Consider the following 27,608-nt stretch of genomic DNA (forward strand, 5'->3'; position numbering starts at 1 on the left):
TTGACATTCATCTGAAAGGATTATGAAAATTTGAAAAAAAAATTTGTCTATTGAGTAGTATAACTTTGAGGAGTTCAACCAAGTAAGACATAAATACTTACACTATCTGCTTATTTTCTCATGATTGTGTATTCATTTTAAAATAAGAGTCTACATGCTTGATAAGATCCTTATTTTATTAGTGGCTTCCTGCCATAAATGAGCTAAAAGTAATTGGTAATTAACTACAGCTAGAATATAATTAATAGCTGATATGAAAATAAGAATTTCAGTAAATATAGTATTATCATTTAACAAAAGTAATCATTTCACAGTTACAATTAATAAGCAAGTTGTAAATAACCTCAAGCTTCAGATATGAACTTATTTACAAAGAAGTGAAGTAAAACTACTTAAATGTTTAAGAAATAAGAGACCCATGGTTTACTACAAAGCAGACACTCTGACATTGAGGGCACAAAATAATCAAACATTAGAGAGAGGAGATCAAGAAATTTCTTAGACAAACAGAAATTAAGAGAGTGTGCTAAGATATCCTAACCCAGCCAAGCATAAATGCCCAGGATGCAGTATACACACATGTTTTCTCTAGAAGAACTAATCAATAGTATTTCACTGAGGAATATGATTATTAGTAGAAATATTCAGTAGATAACACTGAAAAGAAGCTTTTGGATAAACTAAAACCTGAATCATAAGGAGTGAAGATTAAAACTTTTCATGTAGGTTTTTTCTTACCTGTAAATCAAATCACTGTCCTTTAACACTTAGATAATGCAGAAAGATAAGTGCGTTTATAATGTCACTTAAGATAAACTACCAGGATAAGTAGTGCTAGAGGAACATAGGCCTCGAAACAAGGGCAACTAACAAATATCAAACCACAGTAACAGGAATATTTCTTTGAGACAAAGTTCTAGCTCTGATGTTACGTTTTTACAAAATTCTTTAGTGTGAAAATAATCCCTGAATATATCAGGGGAGGCCAGTGATTAGAGCTGTCTAGTAGGAGGACTCCGTAGGTCTGCTAAAAGAAAACAAGAAAAATTAACTCTGAATCTATAAGCAACAAACCAAGCACAGCTTAGCTCAAATAGACAAACTGACATTTCTATGTGCAGGTAAAACTACATAATTGAGTGAGACATGCTTTTTTTACTATGTTGCTGTTTTGAGGGTCACCAAAATGAGTGAGAAAACTTTATTTTGCCTTTTGAGACAAAGTTTATCCTTTATTTAGCACTAGATTTTTTTTACCTGTTTTTACTCAATATTTTATTAAATGAACAATAAATTCTGCATCCTTTCAACTTTGAAATCTAATAAATTGCCATCCTGTAGAGTATACTTGTGTAATGTGATACATCTGACACAACCCTTCACCTTTTCCACTGCCAGTAACCTTTGTCCATATTCATGATAAACCTCCACACTGTTAGTAAGGAGTCTATGACAGTTTCCTCAAAGGTAATTTTTCCTTCACATTTCTTTTTTTTCCTTTTTTTTTTTTTGGTTTTTCTCCGGTACCGGGAACCGAACTCACGGCCTTGCGCTTGCCAGGCAGGCGCTTTTGCCGCTGAGCTAAATCCCAAGCCCCTTTCCTTCACATTTCTACCAGATTTATCTCCAAAATTGTTTTAACTGTGTCAGCTACCGTTAAACTAGACAGAGACTCCTCATTCCTTGTCTTTTTCTACTCTGTATTATTTTCTCAGTTGTATATCGCATTATATTCTGGAATACTCCATCAACGGCCCAAAAGCAACTTCTCTCACAGTATACTGATTATATCAATATACTCCCTCTCTCTATATATATATATGTATATATATATGTGTGTGTATATTATGAGATTATATACATATATAATCCAATTTATTTATATAATATAATATATACTGAGATTTCTATATACAAACCATGGAATACATATAAACAGGTACACGTTACTTTGAGTCTCAGTATTCGTTCTGACTTATTTTCTTAATCTGCACTTATCAGCTAATTATCTCACATCTCAGAATGCTTCATCTATATAACCGATCAAGTCTTCCAGATAAAACTAATCAGTCATTTGCACTCTTTCTGTTGGTTTTATTCTGCCATTTTGTAGAACCACGGTCATGTCAAAAGGCCTCATGGTGTCTAAGCTTTGCTGTTGAAAAGGAAGCTAATATTTCTCTGTCTACTTCATGACTGATACATAGTACCTTGTCCAGAATACATCTTCTTTTAAGTTGTTTTTCCAAGAGTTTGTGAATTTATGTCATTAAAGAGACCTCAAGCTACTTATGCAGTCCGATTTACAAAAAGTATTTGCTGCTGTTTTTGTTGAATCCCAAGGTAGCATAGTTCCTGACTCTTGATAATCCACTTGGAAAGACTGGCTTAACGAAGGGTACAAAAAGGAGTTTTCTCTAAGGGGAGAGAATTCTAACTAAACTAATAGGAAATCCAAACAAAAAAATTTTCTACCACCTTTTAAAAGGTAGAAAAAAAAAACAAGGAATAGTTTATGATGAGTATCAAAGTGAAAATAAATTTTCAAACTTAGTCAATACCACATGTATTCAAAAGGCCCAGCAGCACCCCCCCTTTACATGTGGGGTATATATTCTATGATCCTAGTGGATGCCACCGACTACAAAACTCTTCATATATGCTGTTTTTCTTTCATATACATACCAATTATAAAATATAAATCAGGGACAAAAGAATTACTAACCAGTTGTAGCATAAGACAATTATAAAAATGTACTATAGTAGACGTCAAATGAACTGATGTTTTCTACCAAAACATCCTCTTTTCCTGTATTTATCCTTTTTCTTCTGACATGGATTGTGTTTCCAAGCACAGTTGACCTTTGATAACAGCCATGAATGACAAAAGAGCAGATAAGTAGATACTACTGTGTATTGTGAACTATATTCTATACAAACCATATTTATTTTAATAATCAGTATCATTATTTTAGAAAAATGTCATTTCAAATCCACTGAAGCTAGTTTTTCACAAAAAACATTTAAAATATTTACCTCCACACAACTAACCATTGAGAAGAGTAATTTGGATGCTTGCGTTTCCCTAGATAACCCAAATCTGTGCCAGTGGCTGGGTGTAATGCAAGGAAGGGACAAAGATGAAATGGAAACATCTACCTTTTTTGGCCATAATATCACTCCTCAGCGTGCCAAGCCATCACCTGTTCCTGGCCCAGCTTATTCCAGGTACGTAGCATGCTCTTGTTTCATCAGTATTTAAACCAGTGTGCCTTCTATCCTTTTACTTCATTCTTATTGTGTGTGCTGTAAATCAGGTGTGTTGTCTTTTGGAATTTGTCAGCGTGTGTGAGTGGCTTCTTGAGTATAAGTGCTAATAAATTCTGGGGATCAACTGATTATTCTTGAATGCAGAGTACTGCATTGCATCCCAAGAAAAAATGAGAAAAATTCACCATGTCTGTTACATATCAGGAGCTACTATATATAAGTGAATAGGAAGAGTTAGAATTAGGAAGAATTAGAGTGCTGAAAAAACAATTATAGTAAGAGGACAATGTATAGAACACACATGCACAGGCACACAAATGCACACACACAAACACACATGCACAGGAATAACAAAGTCACAGTGCCTGTCAGAACTTTACAAAAAGAACATCTAAAGAAGTGAAACATTTAAACCTGAAATTCTTTTATAGTACTGACGTGTTAATTAACAGGGTAAATGTAGTTACAATAAAATGCAATTGTTATTCTGCTCCATTGCTGCCATAGTTACCATTGTTGTAGGGAAAAAAGTTGGAAACCTATTTTCTTGAAGTCATACTTTTATTAAAGATACAATCATAGCATTTCCATAGAGTGCTTTACTTAAAACAGCTTTATAGGAATTTAAATAAACTCAGTGTTATGACAGAGGAAAATAGAAAAATAAATGAATGTCTTAATAAAATATAATTTTGATTTTCCTTTTGAATAAAACTTTGGAGGGAATTTTGTTTAATTTGTATGCATGTAATATGTCATCATAATTTAGCCATTATTTAAAATGTATGGAATGTGACATCTTATTAGAACTGTGAAGCTTCATCTTTACTAGCTTATTGTATTCAGCATCTGTATGCATCTTATTTTATGTATCCCCACACAGATCAAGGATTTTAAGAAATCCAGGGACCTCAGTTTTCTCTCCTGCTGGGTTAAGTTTAACACTTTCTCCTGTGGGCACACTCCTGCCATCCCAGCACTCTGGGAGGCTATAGGAGGAGGATAACAAGTTCAACACCAGCTTGACAATGTAGGAACACTTGTCAATAGATACGTAAACATACATACATACTTACATACATACATATATACATAAGGCTGGGATGTAACTCAGTAGGAAAAAAACACAAAGCAAAACAAAACAACCTGATACTGTGATCTAATTTGACCTAGTAATACTTTTGTAAATACTTACCAACAAACAAATGAATTTATATATGTGTCTATTAAAATATTTTCATATGATTAAAATATACCGAAAATATAGGCTGTTGTAACAAATTTCAGTTAGCAACTTTGTGGTGAATTACGCTAACAAATGGAAATTTCTGTACATTTTTACTTATAACCTATTCATACATTCTCTTCTCATGCTTGCTCTGTTGAATATTGATTAAGATTTACTCATGAGCCAGATATAAAAATTTGACAATATAAGAAAGTTCAGTGCAGTTCTAGATAGATGAGAAATGCAAATATATGCACAAATTAATTCACTGTTTTGCATGTTGTCAGAGTAAAGAAAATATATGGATGATTTTTGAAAATTGAAACAGAGAGACATAGCCTAGCTGGTATCGTTTTAAACTCTAGCTAGCTAATTGCCTTATATAAGCAAATGTAGTCTATATACTAGCTATTGAACAGATACTGAAAACTCAAAATTGTCAAATGAGGTTTGAACCCCTTCTATTTGTCTAGTGAATGAAAGAATGAATATATAGTATTTATGGTCTGGTAATGCAATAAAGTAATCTAGGGAATCAGATGTGTTACTTTTTTATTCAAAATGATATTGTACAATTTCTGAAGTAATACAGCTGAGACAATTAGGTATAAAATTTTTCAAAACTCATTACTATCTTACATGAAAATACTTTTAAATCTAAAGAGAGTTTAAATTACACAGATTTATTTTTCAATATCATATGAAGATGGGTTTCAAAAGTGAAAGGTTGGTTATTCATTAAATATATCCCACATAGATTTGTTACTTAGGTCTCATTTCAAAGCAATATCTCCTTAAAAGTAACAGGGTACCTCCAAATGGGATTCATAGAGTTAAAGATGCCTATTTTTTTCACTATCGTAGAGTTCAAAAATGATTTCAAAGTAATTTACCTGTCATAAGAGATATGCTGTTAGCTTTCCAAAAGGAACACCTGCAGGGTAAAAGTCATTTTCATAACTGCCTCCACCTAGGAGCATTGGTTATAGGTTGAAGAGGTTAGAAAACCCACAGAAAAAGACTCATTATCTTTAAAACATTACCTCCTTTCCATTAATCTCTGAATGAAGTATTGATTCTTTTGTCACTGTTCCAGCTTTATTATGTTCATTAGAGAATTTGTATATGGAATAAATTTACAGAGTTCAGAGGAAGCAAATATGAAATTCGTTTTTGAGAGAAATATTACTGTCTTTAAAAAGTAGATTCTTATTCTATTGATTTAGTTCTACTCTTTCCTTTCACAAAGTGTATTCTCCATCAGAAATTTATTTCAACAGTCAGAGAAATGAAAAGATGTACCATATTTCTAAATAAATTGAAAAGGATATATTTTATTTTAGTTGACTTGGTGAGTTACCAGTTACAGACATGTCTACTGGAAAAAATATGTCTTGGGAGATAAAAAAAATACAAGTGAAATTTTTGTCATAATATGAATTATTTGATTGCAACAATATAGTAGTTTACCTAGTCTAATTAAGTATTAGAATATAATTGATATACAATGTTTGCAATTGATGGATCCCTTCGTGATTTTTTCCTAACTTGTTTCCCTACATACTAAATGTTTAAAACCTGCTCTTAGGTTCTACAATATTACTAGCATGTTGGTATGTCAGGAGAGCAAATAGAAATTATGTATACATATCGTCAAGAAATACTCCTGGTGAAAAACAAATCAGTTTTAAAAGAAAAAGAAAATTTGAGAAGTGGAACCTAGAATAATTGGCCTTCTCCAACCATTTATGTTGCTGCTTTCATCTGATACAAAGCTCATTAAATTCACTTCTTAACTAAAACCACAAGAAAATGCTCCTCCTGCTAATTTAATTTACCTATAATTCAGGTATAAAATACATATGTTAAATCACCTTTGGTTATGTCTTTGGGCACGGTGCATCTGAGATGCTGCATCCTCATATACACTGCCCTGGAAAGGAATCTGACAGATACCCATTTCCCATTTTTAAACACCCACATTTACTTGCAACAGATGTCGAGAAAACAATGACACAAATGTTAAATAATGTTTTAGAATCTCACACTTGGCCTCTAGTGGAATTGTATAGAATATTTAAAGAGGACCTATAGTTAAAAAAAAAAAAGAACAACAAAAATAACTTTGAATTCTAGGCTTATATTGCAAGATTTTAAATGGAAATACATGAAAGGAAAGCTTGCAAGGTTATGCTTCTACTTGAATAAATCAGACAGCCTATTTCAAAGTTAAGCATGATTTATTTTTTCCTCCTTATTCTCTATATGTGCAACAGTGTTGTCCTTCATTAGTGATGCGGGCGCTGACAGGGTTATTTCCTTTGCCCTGCCGCACTCCGACAAGTCTTGAGTATGAGACGTTGTGAAATGATTTACTGCTTGTCTGCCCCCCCCTCCTTTCGCCAGCACTCCAACGTCTTCTGTTAGACCCACAGGACAGTAACTGTGGGAAGCTAAGTGTTGTAAGGGTTTGAGTCTTCCCTTGCATTTCATTTCTCTTAAAGAGTCCTTTATGCAAAATTCTAGAAATAATGACACACAATTCTCAAATATTTCTAATTTTGGTATTTTAGTTTTCATATAGTCAACAGTTAGGATAGATGTAAGAAGTTATTTCACACTTTAAAAACCATCATTTATAAAGTGAAGATACATTGAAAGTAATTTTCTGCAATCTGAACATGACAGAACCTTTAACTGTTTTCTTAGAAAAACTTTATTTAATGAATAATTCTACATCTCTGCTATCTTACGAAGATTTTTTTAATTCTTAAAATGTGCTCTTAGACTTTACAATATTACTCTTGGCATGTCAGCAAGTGTTTTTTTCCAAAAATTTTGATTTCTCTCAAGAGCAGAATATCTTCAGACCATGATTATGAAAATGTGAATTAGTCTTATAAATAAGAACCTGCGGAAATTGCTTGTTGTAGGCAGCGATTTAATAATTGCAATATTCAAAAATAAATACAAATATGTTTAAAGTAGAGAAACTACTTTTTAATTAGCATATACTATTTAGGTTTAAAAATAACTTTCCCATGTATTTCACAGTTCCAGTTGTGCAGGAACAGAAGGGCTCTAATGAGAAATAAGTTGGTTCTATGTGCTACTTAGTCTGTGTGGCTATCATATTCTTCTCAAAATAACTGTTATAAATTATTTTTCATCAGAGCACATCTGAATGTTTACCAAAACCATGGCAGAATTACAGACAAAAGACCCTAAATTTGAATCTGCAGTTTTACATCTAAAATGATCAAATTATGCTGTTACTTTAAACAAATTGAGAAACACTGCTCTAGATAAAGTGTGTGTTGAGTTGTAATACAATGGATATGTTTAAGGAATGCTTATTCTCTGAGGAGTTTAAGAAATTTCAAAATTGTCACTAATAAGTAGTTATATGTATAAGGGTTTTAAATGACAGTATACTTCATTTTTATTACTAATTTTTTTTGTTTTGTTTTGGGAACTGCTGTATTTATCATTAGTGCAGAAAAGATATCCTCTTGACCATATACAGTCATTATAAATGCCTTACAGATAATTTAATGCTTTTCTTCAGAAAGACCATACTCTAACTTAAAATTCATATTTCATACATATCTAAATGCAAATGGGATTATCAGTTTATAAGATAAACTTTTATGTTTTATATTTGTAGTTACTATTTGGCTTGAGACAAGAGTACTTCTATCTATCCTTTGAATTTCATGTTACTATTGTTACCTTTAAAAATACTAGTAGATTAAAGTTACCAAATGTCTCCTAATTCATGCTATACTTTTAAACCAGTGTTATAATTACAGCTTCATAGGTATTCAAGAAAATTGCAAGATCTTTCCTAATTGTATGTTTTCATATTTACTTTCTTTTTGCCTCATTATTTTCTACTTCCTAACTTGATCTTTTTCCAAATTTTACAAATATATAAATATATATTTTTCATTTTATCTACTGTAACTCTTCATAAAACTCAATTTCATGAAAATCAAAATCATAATTTCAAGTTTATCTAAGCAGAGTACTCACCCTTAAACATGTTTCCTAAAGGAAATTTTAAATAGGGTAATCATCACAGTATATGTCCTTGTCCTAGATAGCTATATTTTCTTGAAGATAGACTTGATATGAACAGAGCAAGTAACTGAAACTTGGCTAAGTAACAGTCCTAGTGTTAGCTAAAAACTTAAATAATAAATTAAAAATATTTTAATCATCACAGGAACACCATAAGAAAGACTGCATTGCAGAAAGAATTCTTTGAGGAAAAACAGAAGTATAAAGAAGGATAAGGTTATATTTTAGATTTCAATAGAATTTGCTTCAAATTACCACTAGAGTTCAGAATAAAAATTTGAGATCATGGAAGTTTAATGAAGTAGATAAAGTAGATAAGAAATTACAGGAATGTTCTCATTTAGGGGTGCCTATGCAGGGACAGGGTCTCTGCTGGACACTTTAGCTTTAGCAATTTTACAAAGTTGACAGAAGGTGAGTTGAAAAGTTGTTTATAGGCTCATGCCCAAAGGCAGAGATTTGAGTATAAGATGAACACTGCTGGTTTGTTTTGAAGGGAGTTTGGAGATGTTTCCAGGCAGAGTTGCAGAGGTCAAACTCTAAGAACATTTTATATGATGCTGGGCAGCTTCAACTGCAACTGTGCTAAAAGGAAATGAAAATATTTAAACAAAGGAGTAACCTAGTTAGATTTAGTGATTAGGATCGTAAATTAAGTAGAGAAGTGGTGTTTCAAGTTGTTTTCCTAATTTTTAACTCAAGAAATTTTAATTTAATATTTACTATAGCAAGCTCTTCTTGTATATTTGGCAGGGACAATATGAGTGGGACAGTGGTGGTATCTTTTGTTTTATATCTCTGTGGAGGAAAATTTAAAAATCAATTACACAGCTAATTTTGTATTTTCTATAAATTGTTAGTGTGATAAAAAAGAGGACAAATTCCTGCAGCTATTAAAAGTGTCCTTAGTCTGAGAGTTAATCAGTAGAAATTATTCACTGAATTTGTACTGTTAAGTGAATAATTAATAGAAGGTTAAAGTTGTAGAAAAGTATGGAAAGGTCCCATTTTGGTTGAAATGGCTGAGACAAAAGAGATGGTTTTTTAAAATCGTAAAATATAAAATCCAAGAAAATGGATAACAATGGAAAGGGAGGGAAAAGAAGAAACAATGACTCCAATTTGGTCTTGTTTTGAAGAATGACCCAATGATAACATGCCCAAAATAAAGCAGATACAGAAAGCTACACTGTGAATGGACTGAATCCTCATCTTTAAATGATTTATAATTCATAATTGCTAATAAATATCAAATAAAAATCTATGAGTATGATGATTTATGTGCATTTGATTTAGAACTAATATTTGGTTCATGTATTTTGATGAGCTTAAATACATTTGAGCTGAAACACTATTAAATTTCATATGTAGATTTACATGCATGCATATATTTACATCTTTACATCTGCACATATATTTATATGTGAAAACATATGTATTATTTCTTCTCCTTTGTAAAGATGGTAACACTCACCTAAATTTCTAAACAGTTGACCAACTTAAAGGTAACACTCAAGATTAACCAAATGATGGAATGAATAACTGTGAAAATCTTTGGTATATATATATGACATATTCTCAGAATAGTTTGTTGTTCAGATTTCCCCTCCATATGTGATAGTTTTAACATGCACTTTTTAAAAGTTATTTGATTATTTTGTTGATGCACATATACATAACACATGCACATGAATGTACATATGTGGGTATATATCTGTGTGTGTGGTGCAAAAATGGGGAGTTCTATAAACAGAAGAATAAAGTCTTGAAAGAAAACAAATGCAGAGAATAAACAATGTTTGTTCCTTGCTAAAGGCTATCATTCAAGTGAAGATGAGATCTTAATAACTAGAGAAATTGCCAGCTGTACTTTGATTTGTGTCTCTTTGTTAGTCTTGGTTTTCTAGTGTGAAGCTTTCATTTAATTGTTTAAGTAATAGAAGCAAACTAACAGGCACAGCCAGCTACGAGGCACTCAATGAAGAGACTTGTATGTGTAATGTAGCTGTAGAGCCCAGGAACACTCTGCCCTCATGATATGGCCTTTGTGATGAACCTCGTTTGAAAATCCCCATGTGCACCAGGTCCACCTAATTAAGCCATCAGAATGCATTGCGGCAAACAGAGTGGCTCATATGGATTGGTGTAAGTAATTTTTGTTTCTTTATTGCTTGGTTAATAGAAAGAGGCGCTATCCTAGATTATGACTGATAGAGTCTATATGGTACCACTGTTGTAATTGTGCCTGCGGGTCGACAGAGAGCCTTTGGTAAAAAAGCTCTCAATTTGCCTGAGACAGTGTCATTACTTCATTGAACTATTTTCCCCCGTATTTCCTAGTGAGCATTCATTTATTTTGCTTTCTCTTATTACTTGACTTTTTCATCTATCCACGTGCAAGAACCCTTTGTTGTATAAACATATAAGGCTTCTGCCACTATTTCACATTAGAGACCTGCTTTGAAGTTATTTCCTTTATTTATTTAACATTTCCTGAATTAATGCAGTTAGTTTTTACTATTAAAATATGAAGAATGCATTAATAGTGTGAGATATGAGAAGAATTTGAATAGGTGTGGGCCTTGAAAGTATAAATACATTAGAATTGGCCTTATCAAAAACAGAGTTCATTGCAAATTTTGAAATATGAGATATAGTGTTTCCTGTATATATGTTTGTGCACATACAAATGGTATTCTACATATATATTCATATATATTTAATTATGGGGTCTTATGTAAAATGGGATGTGTGTTTCCATTCTGAATTGTTCATATAAGTAATATACAGAAGCTCTTTGGCAACAAATTTTTATCCTCTCAAAAGAAAGAAAAAATTTCTCTTGCCATGTCATTTTTTTCTATCAGCATTAATAGCCACTCTTTAAATTGCTCAGGTACAGGGGTGATGTTTCTGTATAAATAACAACTGAATATTTTGTACATAAAGAATTCTACAGAGATAAACAATGTAGATTCTCATTTTTCTGTCTAAATGGCCTTTCAACTTTATTTTAATATTTCACCCTTTATAGGTTCATAGCTTGACATGCAATTCAAACGCAGGTGATAACATGCTGTAACTATTACCACAGCCTGGAACTGGTGGCTCGGGCCTCTCCTCCTTTGCTATTCCTATTCATGGCATGTCATTGTTCATTTAGTCATAGTTCATTTTTTTCACACAACCTTTGGACTCTAATAACTTCTTCCTATTCCTGCCACTTTCTTGTCTTTTTATTTTATAACATGAGAAAACTGGTGTTAGTTAGTATCCAAAAGTAAACATCATTAATCTTTAGCAATTTATGGAGTCCATATGTTCTTTAAATAAATTGAACTTCAACAAATATAAGCAGCAATGATTTCAAGATGCATCATCATATATTGCTAAGAAAAATATATCACTACCAATTAAACAGTGATGCAAAGTCTTACTGAAAGTTCTATTAATGATTTAGTTAGATGAATCTCTCAGTGCTTGGAAGTTTTTATTTTATTTTGTTCTTTATCCTTTACCGCAGAGCTGATACCTTTAGTTTGGCAGTTGACAATTTCTTCAACATTTCTAAGGAAAGAGACACTTTCTTTTAACAAAAAGTATCCTTTCTTCTTTAGTAGTTTAATATCTTTTTCACATAGTAGCCCTTGTTAATTTCTTATTATTTTGTTTTGAAATTTGTATCATTTTTATTGGGTTTTTTTAGTCTCTTTAAAATAAATTTAAGAAGATAGAAGTCTGTGGCTATACCTACAACAATCAATGCTTCCTTTGTGACTGTCAAATTTATGCCTGAAATCTTATTTCTAATTATTAAATAACAGTAATGTTTACTAATAGTGCTCAAATATATTGATATTGTGGAAGATATTTTAAAAATGATTAAAATCAGCTTCTATATTTCCAAAACCCCACATATCTAATTAGGAAAGAAGAACAGTCCTGGCCAGCTAATCATGTCTCAGTCAATGACATCTGCCTCAAAGTTATTGCCTTAGAGTGATTAAAATGTGCTATCAGGTATAAGAACTAATTGTCAAAGTCAGAAAAAAGTACACTTAAATTGATAAAATATGATATGAGAAGGGACATGCACTGACATATTCCTCAAGGTCCTCAGTGTTGTTTTGTGTAAGGGCAAAGAGTTATCAACAATTTACTTTTAAAGATACAAATATAGGCAATATAAACAAAAATATTGGATAATATGACATAAATTTATCCTTTTGCAGCCCTCTCTTTTCCTACAGGCATAATTATTTTTCATATTTAGAAAACCTTTTAATGTAAACCAAGACCATTTACTTGGAATCTTACTAATGTCATCATAATGGAAATTCCTAAGAACATATAGTACTAAAGTCAATATTTTTTCTGTATTAAACAGCTGTAAAATTATTTTCACAGAAGTTCATTGGAAGAAAAAAATATATCTTTAGTAGCTAATGCACACATTTCCTTCACATTTAGCAGTGTCAGTCTAGTAACAAAACTTGCACTGTAATTTACTCCACAATTATAGTAGTTGCTGAGTATCCACCAATTAAATAGTGGAAATAATAATAATTGGATGCTGATAAAATAATTTTGCCTTTTAATCAACCAAGCACCAAATGGTTTATTCAGTCTTCACTGAATCAGTTTTCCAAGAAAAGGAAACTCATTCTAACATATTTTGTATCATCTCCTTCTAAGGACAATTTTATTTATTTTTTCACCTAAAATCAACTTGGTAAAATGAAGTTTAGCTTGTAAAACACTCCAAATTGTATTTACCATCCCCCTGCTCTCAAGAAGTAGATGATATTTCCTGTTACTCCATCTTCGCCAGCATTTTTGGCTGTTAGTGTCTTGGATTCTGAAGATTCTGATCTGAGTATAATACCATCTCATTTTTTCAATCTTGCTTTTCCATAAGACTGCAATAGTGTGATGCTTATTTGTCATCTGCCTTTCTTCTTTGGAGAGATGCGTTCAGATTGATCTAGTACATTTTAATTGTTTGATTTTTTTTTATCGTTAAGTTTTATGAACTGTTCCTGCATTTTACGTATAAATCACTGATCATATAAACATTTTATAGTTTCTTCTACTATACAACTTGGTTCATTCTCCTTCCAGTGTTTGCGAAGCATGAGTTTTTCATTCTAATAAAGTCTGCATTTTTCCTCTCATGGATGATGCTATCACACTCAAGGTCACCTAAATATATTCCTTTGGTCAGTTATACACATGGTATTTTCCCCTTTTTATATGACATTTTATTTTACATATATAGAATATACATTCATACTATCATTATTGCAAATAAATGATATTGGAAAAAATATCTTCATTGAAATTAGAATCATATTCAAATGAGATAATATCAATGTTAACAACAAAGGTGTCAATTTTTATAAAATATGTTATTGTGAAGTAATATTCTATATAATCACAATATGAATACTTGGCATCTTAAAATATTAAATGAGCCAGGCATGGTGGCACATGCCTATAATCCCAGCATTCGAGAGGCTGAGGCAGGAGGGTCGTTGCAAGTTAGAGGCCTGGGCGACAAAGTAATCTCAAGGCCAGCCTGAATTTCATAGTGAGACCCTGTCTCAAAAAGACAAAAAAAATTAATTATAGGTGAAATAGGACAGATAAGATTAATACTGAAAGGAAGACTAAGAGTAGTTTATGTATAAAGGAAAGAGATATAACCTGGAACCCAGAAGGGAGAAGGACACCAATTCAAATATGTTCTTTGGTGGAACAGGTTCATGTTAGCCATGTATCTAACTGATGCAAGTAGAAGCAATTCTATAGATTATGGAAAGGTCTGGAAGTTAATTGTTATAGTCATAGGGCAATAACTTACTAAAGTTCTGACCAGAAGGTTTTAAATTAATATTCAAATTAATTAATTTTGAATTAATTAATATTCATATATTAATATTCAAATTAATATTCATCTGAACTATTCTTATGTTTCTTATCCTTGTTATACTTAGGCACTTCTTTTCCTCTTTATAACTTTGTATTAAGTATATACAAAAGTAGCTATTTTAAAAGAATGTTGTATTTCAAGCAAATACCCTAGGTATTGACTTATTTTGAGACTTCCTTGGAGTCCCAGCTTTATGAGATGTGTGGAATAAAGAAACTTGCTTTACAGTATTTTCCTAGCTTTTTCTTTTTTCTTTTTTGCTGTTTTGCTTTCTTTTCCTAATGGTGATAATATTTCTTTATGCTATGGTTGTGAAAATTATGTAAAGACAGTAAATTTCCACTCTAATGCCATGGGCGTAGAAAGTACACAATAAATTATGATTATTATTATTATTAAAATATGTTTCTAGTGAACTTGTGGAAACAAAAAAGGACAAAAAAATTGTAAATCAGTGAAAGATTACATCTGGTACATTTGAGCTGAGCACAAAATGACTGAAACTGAAACTTTTTGGAAAATACTTACTCCAAATTCATGGGGGAGTTAAAAAATACAATTCCATGGACTCACAGTGATAATTTTGATGTGGATAATGGGTGTGAGAATGCTGAGCTGCTTTTACAGAATAGTATATCATGCACTGTCAATGAACCCTTGAAAGATGTCATAATATTATTCAGTGTGTAATTCCAGAAACCATATTTAAAAAGCAGAAATCATTAAGTTTTACGGAAAAGATGTAATTTGTTATGACAATCAGATAAAAACTAATTTCACATCAATCCAAATCAGAGAAAAACACTCATTTTTAACAAAATATAGGAGATCTTGCCCTGTAAATATGTAAAAAAGTCAGGTCATAATGTTAGCTCTACTCAGTGACATAGCTTCAGAGAAAATAAGGAAAATCTCTGACAAAAGTTAATGCTTTTTAATAGACACTGTGACATATTTGTAGACTACAATAATGATTTTATTGTAATTACCACTAGATTGTTTAACTTAATGAGTATTTTAATGCTCTGAAATATGCCACCAAAAGTTTTTGGGTGTGAATGCATGCCACAAATCAAGTACACCCACTACATGATATTTTCTTTTCTTAAATATTTTGGTATTTGAAGAATTTCTATGTTTTTGTACTATTTTGGCTAGCCACTTTACAGTAGTTAATTATTTAACATTGTTTATTTTAATTCCCCTTCTTAAAAACACACAAAGACAAAATCTATGCTGATTAGTGAAAATATTTGAAAATCACCAGAGAAATTGTAGAGACATATAAGAAATGTTGAAACCTCCACCAGAAATAGCAAATGGAAAGTTCAGAATTTTATTTTCTTGTAATAAGTTAATTTTTCTGAATATTTGCCAATGCATATTTTTCTACATTTCCTAATATTTTTTCCCTTTCTATTTTTTAGTAGTGCATATTTGCAATACATGATGATTGCATTCCTTGTAGGGATTAGGTACATGTGCATAATTCTTTTTTTGTTTTTTGTCATTTTATTTCCTTTTTGTCCACTTGCTCTCCCCTCTGTCTTCCCTCCCACCATCCCCCTTCCTATTTGAAACAGATCTATCTCCATGCTATATTTTATTTTTTACTTTATTTGCATTTCATGCTTCCTGTGTAAGAGAAACCATGTGCTCGTTAAGCCTGTGAATCTGATTTATCATGTTTGTTTAGCCGATTGTGATTTTAAACTGACATTATTCAAGTAAACTTGGACACATATTATTTCATATCATAATATAGATTGAAACACAGATGAAAAAAGTAGTTTAGTCTGTCAGAAATTTTATTTGTTTAGTTAAACTTATAAACTGGTAGACTTTTGTAATTTTTTTTTTAACCAGGACTCGAACTCAGGACCTTGTGCTTGCCAGGCAGGCACTTATGCCCCTGAGCTATATCCCTGGCCCAAATAATTTTATAGATCCATCACAGATCCATAAATATCAATTAAAAATTTTAATAGGAACATAACCAAATGTTAGAGAATCTTTGATTTGCACATGGAATATAACTGATCAAAGTAAACAATAAAAGCAAAAACTAAAATTCCTTTCAATAATTATTTGATAGGTGGGATTTGTCACTACCTTAACCATATTTCTGTTGTTTTGTCAGTAATTAGTTAACAAATTTGTACCATTTTTTAATTAAGTGACCACTAAAAATAGAAAGAAACGATATTTAGGTTAAATTACTATTATTAAGTAGAACCACTAAAATGTGTGTAGTGACCGGAATAAAGGATAAGAAAAGGGGGGGCTGGGGATTTAGCTCAGCGGCAAAAGCGCCTGCCTGGCAAGCGCAAGGTCGCGAGTTCGGTTCCCGGTACCGGAGAAAAACCAAAAAAAAAAAAAAAAAAAAAAAGGTAAGAAAAGGGTTTAGTGCACAAAACCTAAAATAGGTAATATAGACAAGCAAAATATAAATAAATAAGTATTACACTTAGAGAATTAGAACCAGATAAAAATGGATATATCAAAATTGTGAAACACTTAATTCTAGAAGCTACTTTCTGTGAATATTTCATATCTCATTAAATATCAAATGATGTAACAATGAAATTAATTATTGGATGATTAAATCCAACCACCCTAAAAAATAGAAAAGGCTTTGTGCCATAAAATTGTATAGGTTTGGAAAAGCCAAGAACTCAATGGAAATACATAATCATACACTAGAGTGCGCTGGATAGTCCCATTTCATGCTTAGAGTTCCCATCCAGTATACACATATTAAGGGCAGGTTAACAAATAAGCCCAAAATCTTCAGCATGATTGAACTTCATACTTCTTCTTGTGTTACTTTCATCTAGTAGACTTTTTCTGAGAGGTCTAGAAATAATTATATCTTGAATTTTGGATTGATAAAAAGATGCATTTTGGCAACTATTTTTGAGGAATTTAAAGTAATTTAAATGAGAGCATTCTAATAGATCACTGGGAGTGGCTGCAGAAACAAAAAGGCGAAAGATTTTAACTAAAGTTGAAAGCTAAACCTACTTTAATGTTATTACTATGTTGTGTTGCTTAAATCATCAATAATTTCACATTTATAATGAAATTAATGGACTGCCATGTGGAATTCCCCCAGCAGAATATGTGCATGAATAATCTATCTTCACTCTTACAGTGCTCAGCCATGGATAATCAAAGATAGATTTGATAAGCGAATTTTGCCACATGAGTGCTAAATGTAATTAGGGACAGTTACATAACTATTACAGTGCTCTTTAAATTCTGGAGATTGAAGATTATATTTACCATCCGTGAGTTCCATTTATTAAACAATCACTATTTGTTCCACTTTGCATTGAATTTGTGTTATCTTGAGAAAAATCTTAGTGGAAAAGGACATTGCTCTTCATTTCAACAATTAAGAGAGCCAGGATTTGAACCCAATTTCCTCGGGCCATTCCAAAACTCAAGATAATATGGATCAAATAGTGCCACACCCTTCTACGGCCACTTAGCAGTACCAGATCTTCCCAAGCTTGTTTGCCATATCTGAATGCAGGTACAATGAACATGGTCTTCAGTATACACTCACTGGAGAAATCTCAGTTCTCTTCTCCAAGAACAAAAACCATGTTTCAGATTTTTAATGGAATTTTCTTGATGTGACCTTTCTTGTTGTTCTCGACTAAAAATTTACTTCCCTTTTTCTTAATGTTTTTCTTTTTTTACTGTCTTATCTATAGATTCATAATTGAGGTCCTCAAATTCAAATGTCATATAACATTTATTTGAGATTTAATATTGCACCTTAATTGTAGAATGCCAGGGACTTTTATTGATGTCTTCTCATAACTGATCTTTTAAAAATAGCATACTTTTAGGAAAAATTTTATAAATGGACAATATATTTTTCATTATATACATTTCACTACATGATCATATTTTCCACTTTTTAATTCAAAATTAAAGATATACATCTGAAAACATAATTTACCATTTATATTATTATATCCATGAATATGTAACTTATTATTTATAATTATGTCATCCTAAAATATTTCTTCTAATCTGAAAATATTGTTCTATAAATATGCATAAATACATTGACAGGAAATATATTCATTAAATTTTAAATTTTGTTTATTTCTACATTTTCAGATATTACAATATTTCGAATAAAACTCCTTAATTTTTAACATATGATCTTTCACATCCTTTGTACATAATTTTCTCACTTCATTACAGATGACTAAATTTGGAATAACATTTTGTTTTACAATTTTACTTCCAGGTTAAAATGTGCTTTTACAATTTCACTTACATTTTTCCTCTATTCTGCAAACTTATTTTGTGCCGTTTACCTCAGAAAGCAATAAGTAAAGCCCAAGTAATGGTATTAAAATAGGAAAGCTCAAAAAATGTACTCTGCAATTTGTAAAAATATTCAATGAATTATCTGTCTGCAGGTATTATAGTGCTAGTGGTAGAAGCAAGTTAAAAAGACTTTACTCCTGATGGTTAATAATTGATAATATATCATATAGACATGTGAATTAATTATAATTTATGATTGCCCATTGGGTAATGAACCAATTTATACTGAAATTTTCATTGAATTATATGATATAGGGAGCATTTATATCAATTTATTTTCTAAAAACTAAAGGTCATTTTTAGTTTTGTCAAAAGAACAAGTAATGGTTTTTTAGAATAATCACCTCCATTTATTTTTGTAGTTCATAAAACTTTTCCTTTATAAATTCAATTGTTCCTTCTGAGTCACACTAAATGATGCATTTAAAATTTTAATATTACTGCACCTGCTCTTGACATAAAAAGTATTCATTTAAAACAATGCAAATATTATACATTTTAATCTCCCAAATATGCTATCAGAGACCAGCAATATAGTAACATTATATCTGTAGAATAATAAACCCTAAACTACTTACTGCTTGAGTTGAGAGCAAAGCTACACTTTTTCCTAATATTTGGCTCTTAGTAAGTTACGTTTCATCTGGAACCCTAGATACACAGTGATTCTGCCATGGAATTACTTTTGGCTTTTGAAAGGTCACTCGTTTACAAGTTATTGCCCCTCATAAATTGATCTAATCTTCTGAATAATGGCTGTACATGCTGATGATCAATATTTTATTGCTTCTACATCCTAAAACACACCATGAGTTATAGTCAAAATCGTTATCGCCAAGCACTGCAGACATAACAATAATATACACATGGTATTATGTTCTGCTTGTGGTACTGTTTATGAAACAAGACTCTGCTTGAATGATTTTATTTCAGCGCTATTATAATCCCCTTTAACTTATCAATAGAAAGGCCTCTCATCGTTATCACTCAGATAGTTTCCTTCAAGGGCAGACAAGTGACCCGTCATGATTTTAGACTGTAATAACGAAATGAACTTTCCTTTATTTAAATGTTTGTCAAGATAAATTGCTTTATTATATTTTCAAAGAATAATGAAGATTAAAAATCATTAATGGTGTAATTTTAGAATTGAAGCAATAAATCAAACATAAAATGTATACTAAGAAATGTAATACAGTGAAGCAACCATGATTATTTTGTTTATCATTAATTGTATTTTCACAATCAAAAATAATCCAGGACCCACATCCACTGAATTCTCCCTTTATACTATCACAGTTTTACAATGTTTAATTATTATCATTTTCATAATAATTAACTTTTTTGTGACAGTTTCATTTTCCTTGGTTTTATCCACAAAGGCTCCAATTTCTCTTGGTCACATTCTCCTGAGCACGCTTCACTTGCCAGTCAGATTCAACATTTGCTTTCTTGATGTGTCAGGACAATATTTGCCGTTGTGAGAGTGCTTGTAGTAATTCACACTTTGTCAGGATCGCAATTCTGATCGAAAAAATGTAAACTTCGTCTCTTGGGAGCCTTAGCCCTGATGTAAAAATAACTGCAATCATAAAATAGTTTTGGTTCGTTATATCCTAATCCTGTTATCTGTGGTTTTCAATCAGCTGCACTCCCACAGGCTCGCTCGTACATTGCAGTAATGCAGTTTCCTCAAGTAATAGGGAATCGCTCACCTATCTAAACGCTGCATCTGGTTTTGTCGTTCTTGTGTGTATTTGCCATCATTGTGATACATCTTTAGCTTTCAATTTACCTCAGAGAAACCTGGTCAAGTAAAGCCTCAGAAAGTATCTATACATGTGATAACAGTTTTAGGAGTTGGTTTGATCTTACCAATATGTACCCATACTTCACTTTTAAGTGAACTAATTTGTTAATGTGTTCAGCACTGGGCAAAATATTGCCTATGTGAACTGTGAAACAAGTGAAAGAGGTGCCTCCAAATGCAATGAGTTCATATATGAGCTAGGCATTCACCATAGGTAATTATGAAATTTTAATTTTAAAAAGAAGGAAAATTTGACTAAACACTGAAGTGTAAGCTCAATACTTACCCTACAGAAGTTTCAGTGGCTTATTCCCTTTATCAGCATTGCTCTGAGAGCTATTAGTAGCACTTCTATATTTGACAGTTTGAATTTCATCCCTTCTCACTTTATATAAATTCTTAGTTTAAACACAGTTGATTCTGATTGAGCCTTCCTTTGAGAGATTATTCCTTTAAAAACTGTCAAGGAAGTCAATAATTTTATAGGTACTTTGAAATTCAATTAAAAATAGTCCAATGTGTGTGTGTGTATGTGCGTACGTTGTTAGTAGGAAAGATTTGGATTGCTTTATGTGAAGCTATTGAGGTTAAATTTGAAGTGTAGTACTAACTTATAAAACAGGTAAGACATACTTAAGTGTCCTCTTCATTTCTACTTAGTGTCTTAAATTTTCCAAACAATGGTTCAATATTTTACATTACATAGCAATATAAAAATTATAGAAAGGGCCAGAGATATAGCTCAGCGGCACAAGCACCTGTTGGAAGCACAAGGTCCTGAGTTCGATTCCTAGTACCAAAAATGAGATAAATAAAAATTATAAATAAAGTGTAAGCTCATTCCCTCATATTGCACCAGGTTCTTTCTGTCTTAGAATCCCATCCTTCATATTATTATAACATACTCTATGAATAACCATTTTACTTGAAAAAAATTACTTCTCTGATACTATTTAGTGTTCATACTTGCAGTGAGATATGGTGAGGATATTCATCAGATTTCTCTCAGTGTAATGAAATATCTGGGCAGTTGCTGCTGAAGAAAAATGGTTTTTCAGTTCACCATTCTGGAGATTCTTGTTGAATTTTGAGCAGCCCCACGCTTTGGACTTGCAGGAAGCAGGGCAGACCACAAGGGAAGAAGCAAGTGTCAGAACACACCGCCCACATCAGAAGCCCAGGATTCCTCTCACACATGCCCTCAGCGACCTAAGTATCTACCCATGGGTCCACATCTCCTAAAGGCCTGAACCATTGTTATCACCCAATACAATTGTCTGCCCAATGAGAAGCTTCTAATAAAGGGAATATTAGAGGAGGTCAACTGTGGCATAACCCTAGCAGCAAGCAATTTTGATGACATATAATTTAATTAAATAATAAATAAATATTACATTGGAACATGGAGTGATTCTTGAAACTGTATTTATTCTCCCCAGAATAACTGGTTGCATAGGTTTGAACATTCAAAAGTTTGCATATAAACTCAGCAGAATGAGAGATTGCCCCAAAAGATACACAAATTTGATCTATATGTGAAAATGTATATATGAATGTGTATGTGTTTGTTTTTGGACCATGGTCCCTGGTTTTTAACTCCCTCCCCAGGGCAGATCACAAAAACTCTTATATTTCTCTATGTTTATCTGACAATAAAGAAATTCTCTCTCTTATTTGCCTTATATATTACTAATGTGTCATAAAACTCTCCTCATTTTAGAGGTCTTTAGTCAGAATTATTTTATAGGGCTCCTTAGTCAGACTTGGATGAAACAATGCTACTTAGAGACACTAAGAACAATTTGAATCTGTAGGCCTTTTTGGGTTTTCCATCAAGTCCCTTATCAATTATGCCTATGCAGTGAAGTTTTTGTACAATCCAAGGGACAGAGTTCAGAGATCTTGATCACAGCTGAACGTGTAGTTGTCCTTAGTGAACACACTGAGTAGTACCCAGAGAGGCCATCAAAACTCCACTTCTTGGGGCCAGGGATATAGTTCAGCACTACAGTGTTTGCCTGGCAAGCACAAGGGCCAGAGTTAGATTGCTGGTCCCTCCCCGCAAAAAAACCCTCCACATCTTTTCTCCCGTATTTTACTTTCTTCATTCCTCTTCTTTGTAATAGCCTTTATGATAAATTTTAACATAAACTAGCATCTTCCTGAGTTCTCTGAGGCAGTTATGCAAAGTAGCTGAATCTGAGGAAAGATTATAGCAACTCAGATTTATACCTCTTCAGTCAGAAGTATAGAAAAATGACCTAGGGTTGGAGACTGGCATTTAAAGTGTGGATGGGGTGCTAGTCTTGGGGATTGAATCCTCACCCTCAAACTATGCCATCTGACAGTACCCAGGTACCAGGGGATGTTGTTAGAACTTAATTGAATTTGAGGACCCTCAGCTGGTGTGTACTGGATTACTGATGGCTTACTTTTTGGGAGTGAGAAATCTTCACACTTTTTGAGGCCATAGAAGTACTCTCTTTGTTGATTTTGGTAGGAGAGGATGAAAATTCATGACACTTCATTTTGACAAAATGATTCCTGTATTTAGTTGGGACAGAGATAGAAAGAGACAGAGAGACAGGGAGAGAAGGAGAGAGAACAAAGTCAAGATGAGAGAAAAAGTATTTAATATCTGCTTTCTTTTCATGTAGAAGGTCGGGGGAGTGTCTTCATGGATTAGTCAAGGCTGAAATTGAAATTCAGGCATGAATAATCACCAAATCCAACTTTTTCACTTTCTAATTGTCTGAAGATTTGAACATGGATAGAGACACGATTTGGTCACAGTACATTAATATACACAAATCAATTTTCCTTTTTCCCCTACATATGTGTATTGTCCAGTTCACCTCAACTTTGCTGACTGACAGGAAGTTTATTTTACTTTTATGTGTACTGGATGAAAACTTACAGATCTTTCTTTATTGTGGTTTAACTGCAGATTTGCTGGTTTCTTGTTTAAAATAGAAACAATAACATCTGAGCCTATCTGTCAGCTTTTCAGAGGGCATCTATAAACATTGACATCAGTGATAAGCACATCTGGGAAGCAGCCTTAAAGCCACTGCAACAAATCTTACTTTTGCAAAAGGATGTTGTATTTTTGTTAGCAAGGAAAGAACATGTGGGCCACTTAATTTTTTAAAAATATATCTAAGTAAATAGTATTAATTAAAATGACAGTTTTTCAGGAAGTAAAACTTGAATGAAACACACTACGGAGAAGTGCAACAAATGCTTTTGTTCTAGCTTATTCTGAATCTCTTCTCAATGCCTTAGTAATTTCTTGTAGTTTCCTCTAGTTCTAGTTTCTCAAGAGATTTTTGTGTTACCTAATAAAAAATTAATGATACAGGTCCAAAATTACAACTTTAGTTTGTCAATGAATTTAAAAATATGTATGTTATCAGTTAAATCCACATTACTCAATGATATATGGGTTTACAGAAAATATCACATGTGTAGTTAATTTCTTTTACATATCCAAACCTTAGTGACAAGAAGGATAGTAAGTGATAATATTTATTGAAAGCTTCTGGATTCCTAGTACCAAAAATAGAAAAATAAAAAAGAAAAGAAGATTCCTGATACCAAAAAAAAAGAACTGAAATCTTCTGAATAGCACACGATATTGAAAATTAATACCAACAAGGACATATAATGATTGGTCATGCATAATAAGAAACAAAATCGCATTTTATTTTCAATTGGGTAAAATTAAATACTATATGCATTTTAGGGCTGGCTAATAAGAAACACATAAAAGTATTGTAACACTTTGTACGAATGAGTTTTTATTACTATCATTTAAAATGTTCAATAATATAATGACTGATCCAAATATAACTGTGTATCCCTTTTCTGGTTTTATGATATCGAAATATTTGTTTCCTCCAAATGTAAACATTCATGTTTTTCTGATTGCTTTTGCCACAGAGTTTGCCAATCTACTTGATCCATAGTTTTTCTGATTTATTACATTCAACCACAGTCCTCAAAACTATATTCACTGTTAATTTTGTGATTTTTACAAGCCTAGTTGAACTTACAAATAAATTTGAAATATATTTTTCTGTTTTCCTTTTATCCATCTAAAATGTTTTCAAAGTACATGAGTATTAAGGTCTGCACATTTACATATGAACTTAAATGAGAGTGAGCAATGATGTGATAGGTTTCAAGAGAATTTATCTTATTGAGTTGTTTGGGATCATCTTACAAAGAGAAAATATTTTTTTCTCCAATCCTGTTGTTCAGCTTCCTTTCATCTTTGAAGTTTTAATTGCGTTTAATATTCAGAGGAAGGTATAAGGATTATTTTTTACCTAAGTGGATCAGAAGTCAGATGCTCTGGTTCAAGTAGTTTCTCAATTGGCAATGAAAACATCACAATTTAGGAAAGAGGAAGAATTAAGAAATAATTTATAGTAAAAAAATATCCTCATAATGAAGTATGAGGAATTACTGGTATTATGTGAAGTCCCAGAATGGACCCTAGTGATAGTGCTTCAAGACCTCTCAACTTGTTCCACATGTACAAAACAGAAGAAACAATGGTTCTTCTCCTTTGAGTACTCTAAAGTACAATCAAAGAGCTAAACAAAAGATTGATAAAAGGAAACAGGGAGATAGATCCCTGAAAATGGGAAAGGGAACAAGAGACTCAGGTTGAGAGGAAAAGGGAGAGAAAGGGAACCTAAAAAAAGCTTAAGATGTGTCATGTCTCTGTAGAACTCCCCACAATAAATGTAAGCATTATATGTCACAAACATGAACTAAAAGAATAATCATGATGAAAATGAGGGAAGTGGACCTAGAGACAAGGAGAAAGGAGGGTGAGGAGAAAAAAGCAAATAAAAAGCATGAAGATTTGTGAAGTGCATGTACCCATTCTCTAAGATGAATGTAAGTATCATGTAAGGCAAATATATACTAATACACAAACAAGTGCGTGAGCGTGCATGCACACACACACACACACACACAATGAATCACTTTTCACTCTCCAGAGTACAATTTAATCTTGAAAGTGTCTTCCTTTTGTGCTCTATTAATTTTATATTTATTTTTTTAATTTTCTATTTTAAAGAAAATAGGACAAAAAAAGAACAGCAGCAAAATACAAACAAAACAAAGCAAGGATATTAAAAATGGTATGGAGTTTCAAACCAAACTATAGAGATTAACAGTGGCTGTTATATTACGTATCGTTATTTTCTTTTTTTTTTTTCCTGGTACCAGGAATCGAACTCATGACCTCCGCTTGCTAGGCAGGCACTGTGCTGCTGAGCTAAATCCCCAGCCCCCACATATTGTTATTTTCAAGAAGGTGCTAAGATTACAAGATGTAAGAATAGAAGATTGATGAAATCATTAAAAGGACTAAGAAAATAATAATTTTAAAACACATTAGAGACCATACATATTTTACTAACTGAGTGTTCCTGAGGAAATGCTGTCAACATTTTTATCCAGGAAATTTTCTCTAGAAAACTTTTATTTTCCTAAAGAGAGAAGCAGATTTGAGCAAATGTGGCTTGGCAACCTACACTTTGTCTCAAAAATTTTATTTTAAGATCATCATATGTATTATAGTATAGCTATTATTCATTTCATTTCTTAATATTCATCCAGTAGTAATTTATCTACATTATCACTAATTATCATAATTCTGCTATGTAGCAAGTGCTATTGTCTTAACTTTGTAGCTGAGAAACTGAGACTCCAACAATGTGTCACTTTTCAAGGAACTAGCCAAGTATAAACAGTACTGTTTGATTAAAGACAGTAATTCAATCCATTGAACACAAGCTCTGCATTCTTGGGGAGAGAGAACAAAGTAAAAATGTAATTCTCTTTTCCATCATTAACAATGATTCTAAACCAGTATCTTTATAGGCCAGGCGTTAGGCTTTAAAATTTGGATATTTCAGTCACTTCCTGTAATCATATTTTTAGACATGATAATCAACACTGTGATTAAATGAATTTATATTCACAAGATGTTTCCTTTTGCAATTTGAATAAAATCTGCTTGACAGCATTTTTCTTGATTATTTCTTTTCCCCATTACTAAAAACTGACTGAAAAACTATGTAAAGTGAACATTTAATTGATAATCAACTGAATTGTAACTCATAGGCTTTGCTTGTACTCAGAAATATTATCAAGATATTCTTGCTATATTCAAAAAGCAACACAGTTTGGTAAGCCCCTTTGATTCTTAAATTCAAAAACATAAAGCATTTAAATAATTCATTAATCTTAGATATTAATTTCTCACACATTTGACAATATTTTTTAGTTTATATGTTAAACAGTATATTTTAAAAGCCTTTTTGTACATTCATATCAATATACTCTCTCTGAAAAACTAAATTTGTAAAATTATAGCAAAAATAATTTTGCAACAGTTTTTATAATATAGCAATTAAATTCACCAACATTAAACACAAAAGATGAACTTGGTGATAAATTATTGCTAGACTTTAGCCTTGCATACTTCATTACATACCTTCTCAAATAAAGGTTTCTGACAAATAGGAATTTATGATAGAAATGACCTCTCAGCTTTATTTATGAAGCCAGTAGCACCACACAGCAGTAAATCATAGGGCCACATATGATTACTGTTTCCTGAAATAGGTACAGTATCATGCGGTGCAGTGAACCATGCTCAAAGCTGAAAGTCCACATCCTCTGTGCTGAACCATGGCTGGCGATACTTTCAGGTGGTAAATTGAAATTTGACAGAACTAGTTCTCCACAAAAGCCTGGAGTTCCAGTATGGGCGTGCTTTCCCTCACATGAAAGAAAAATGCACAAAATATAGTCTTTTAAAATTTTACTTTATTTCTTAAAGTCATTCAACTGAAATATCCTAAGAGAGACTGCATTCAACAACTCTCACTTTTGTTTTTACTTTG

The 27,608-nt window shown here is 32.0% G+C and overlaps 1 protein-coding gene across 4 annotated transcripts in view; it reads left to right on the forward strand.

Moving 5' to 3' along the window:
- Positions 1-3,125: 3,125 nt before the first annotated feature.
- The window catches only part of Robo1 (roundabout guidance receptor 1), an 891,813-nt gene continuing 867,330 nt past the window's right edge, over positions 3,126-27,608 (forward strand). For all 4 annotated transcript variants that reach the window (XM_013503701.1, XM_013503711.1, XM_013503704.1 and 1 more), the window contains exon 1: positions 3,126-3,228. In XM_013503701.1, coding sequence (XP_013359155.1) covers positions 3,141-3,228 — 88 coding nt within the window. In that variant the 5' untranslated portion in view covers positions 3,126-3,140. The remainder of the gene's footprint in view (positions 3,229-27,608) is intronic.

This window comes from Chinchilla lanigera, unplaced genomic scaffold (assembly GCF_000276665.1).
Source record: "Chinchilla lanigera isolate Chin_1 unplaced genomic scaffold, ChiLan1.0 scaffold00006, whole genome shotgun sequence".
In the NCBI taxonomy this organism is placed as follows: Eukaryota; Metazoa; Chordata; class Mammalia; order Rodentia; family Chinchillidae; genus Chinchilla; species Chinchilla lanigera.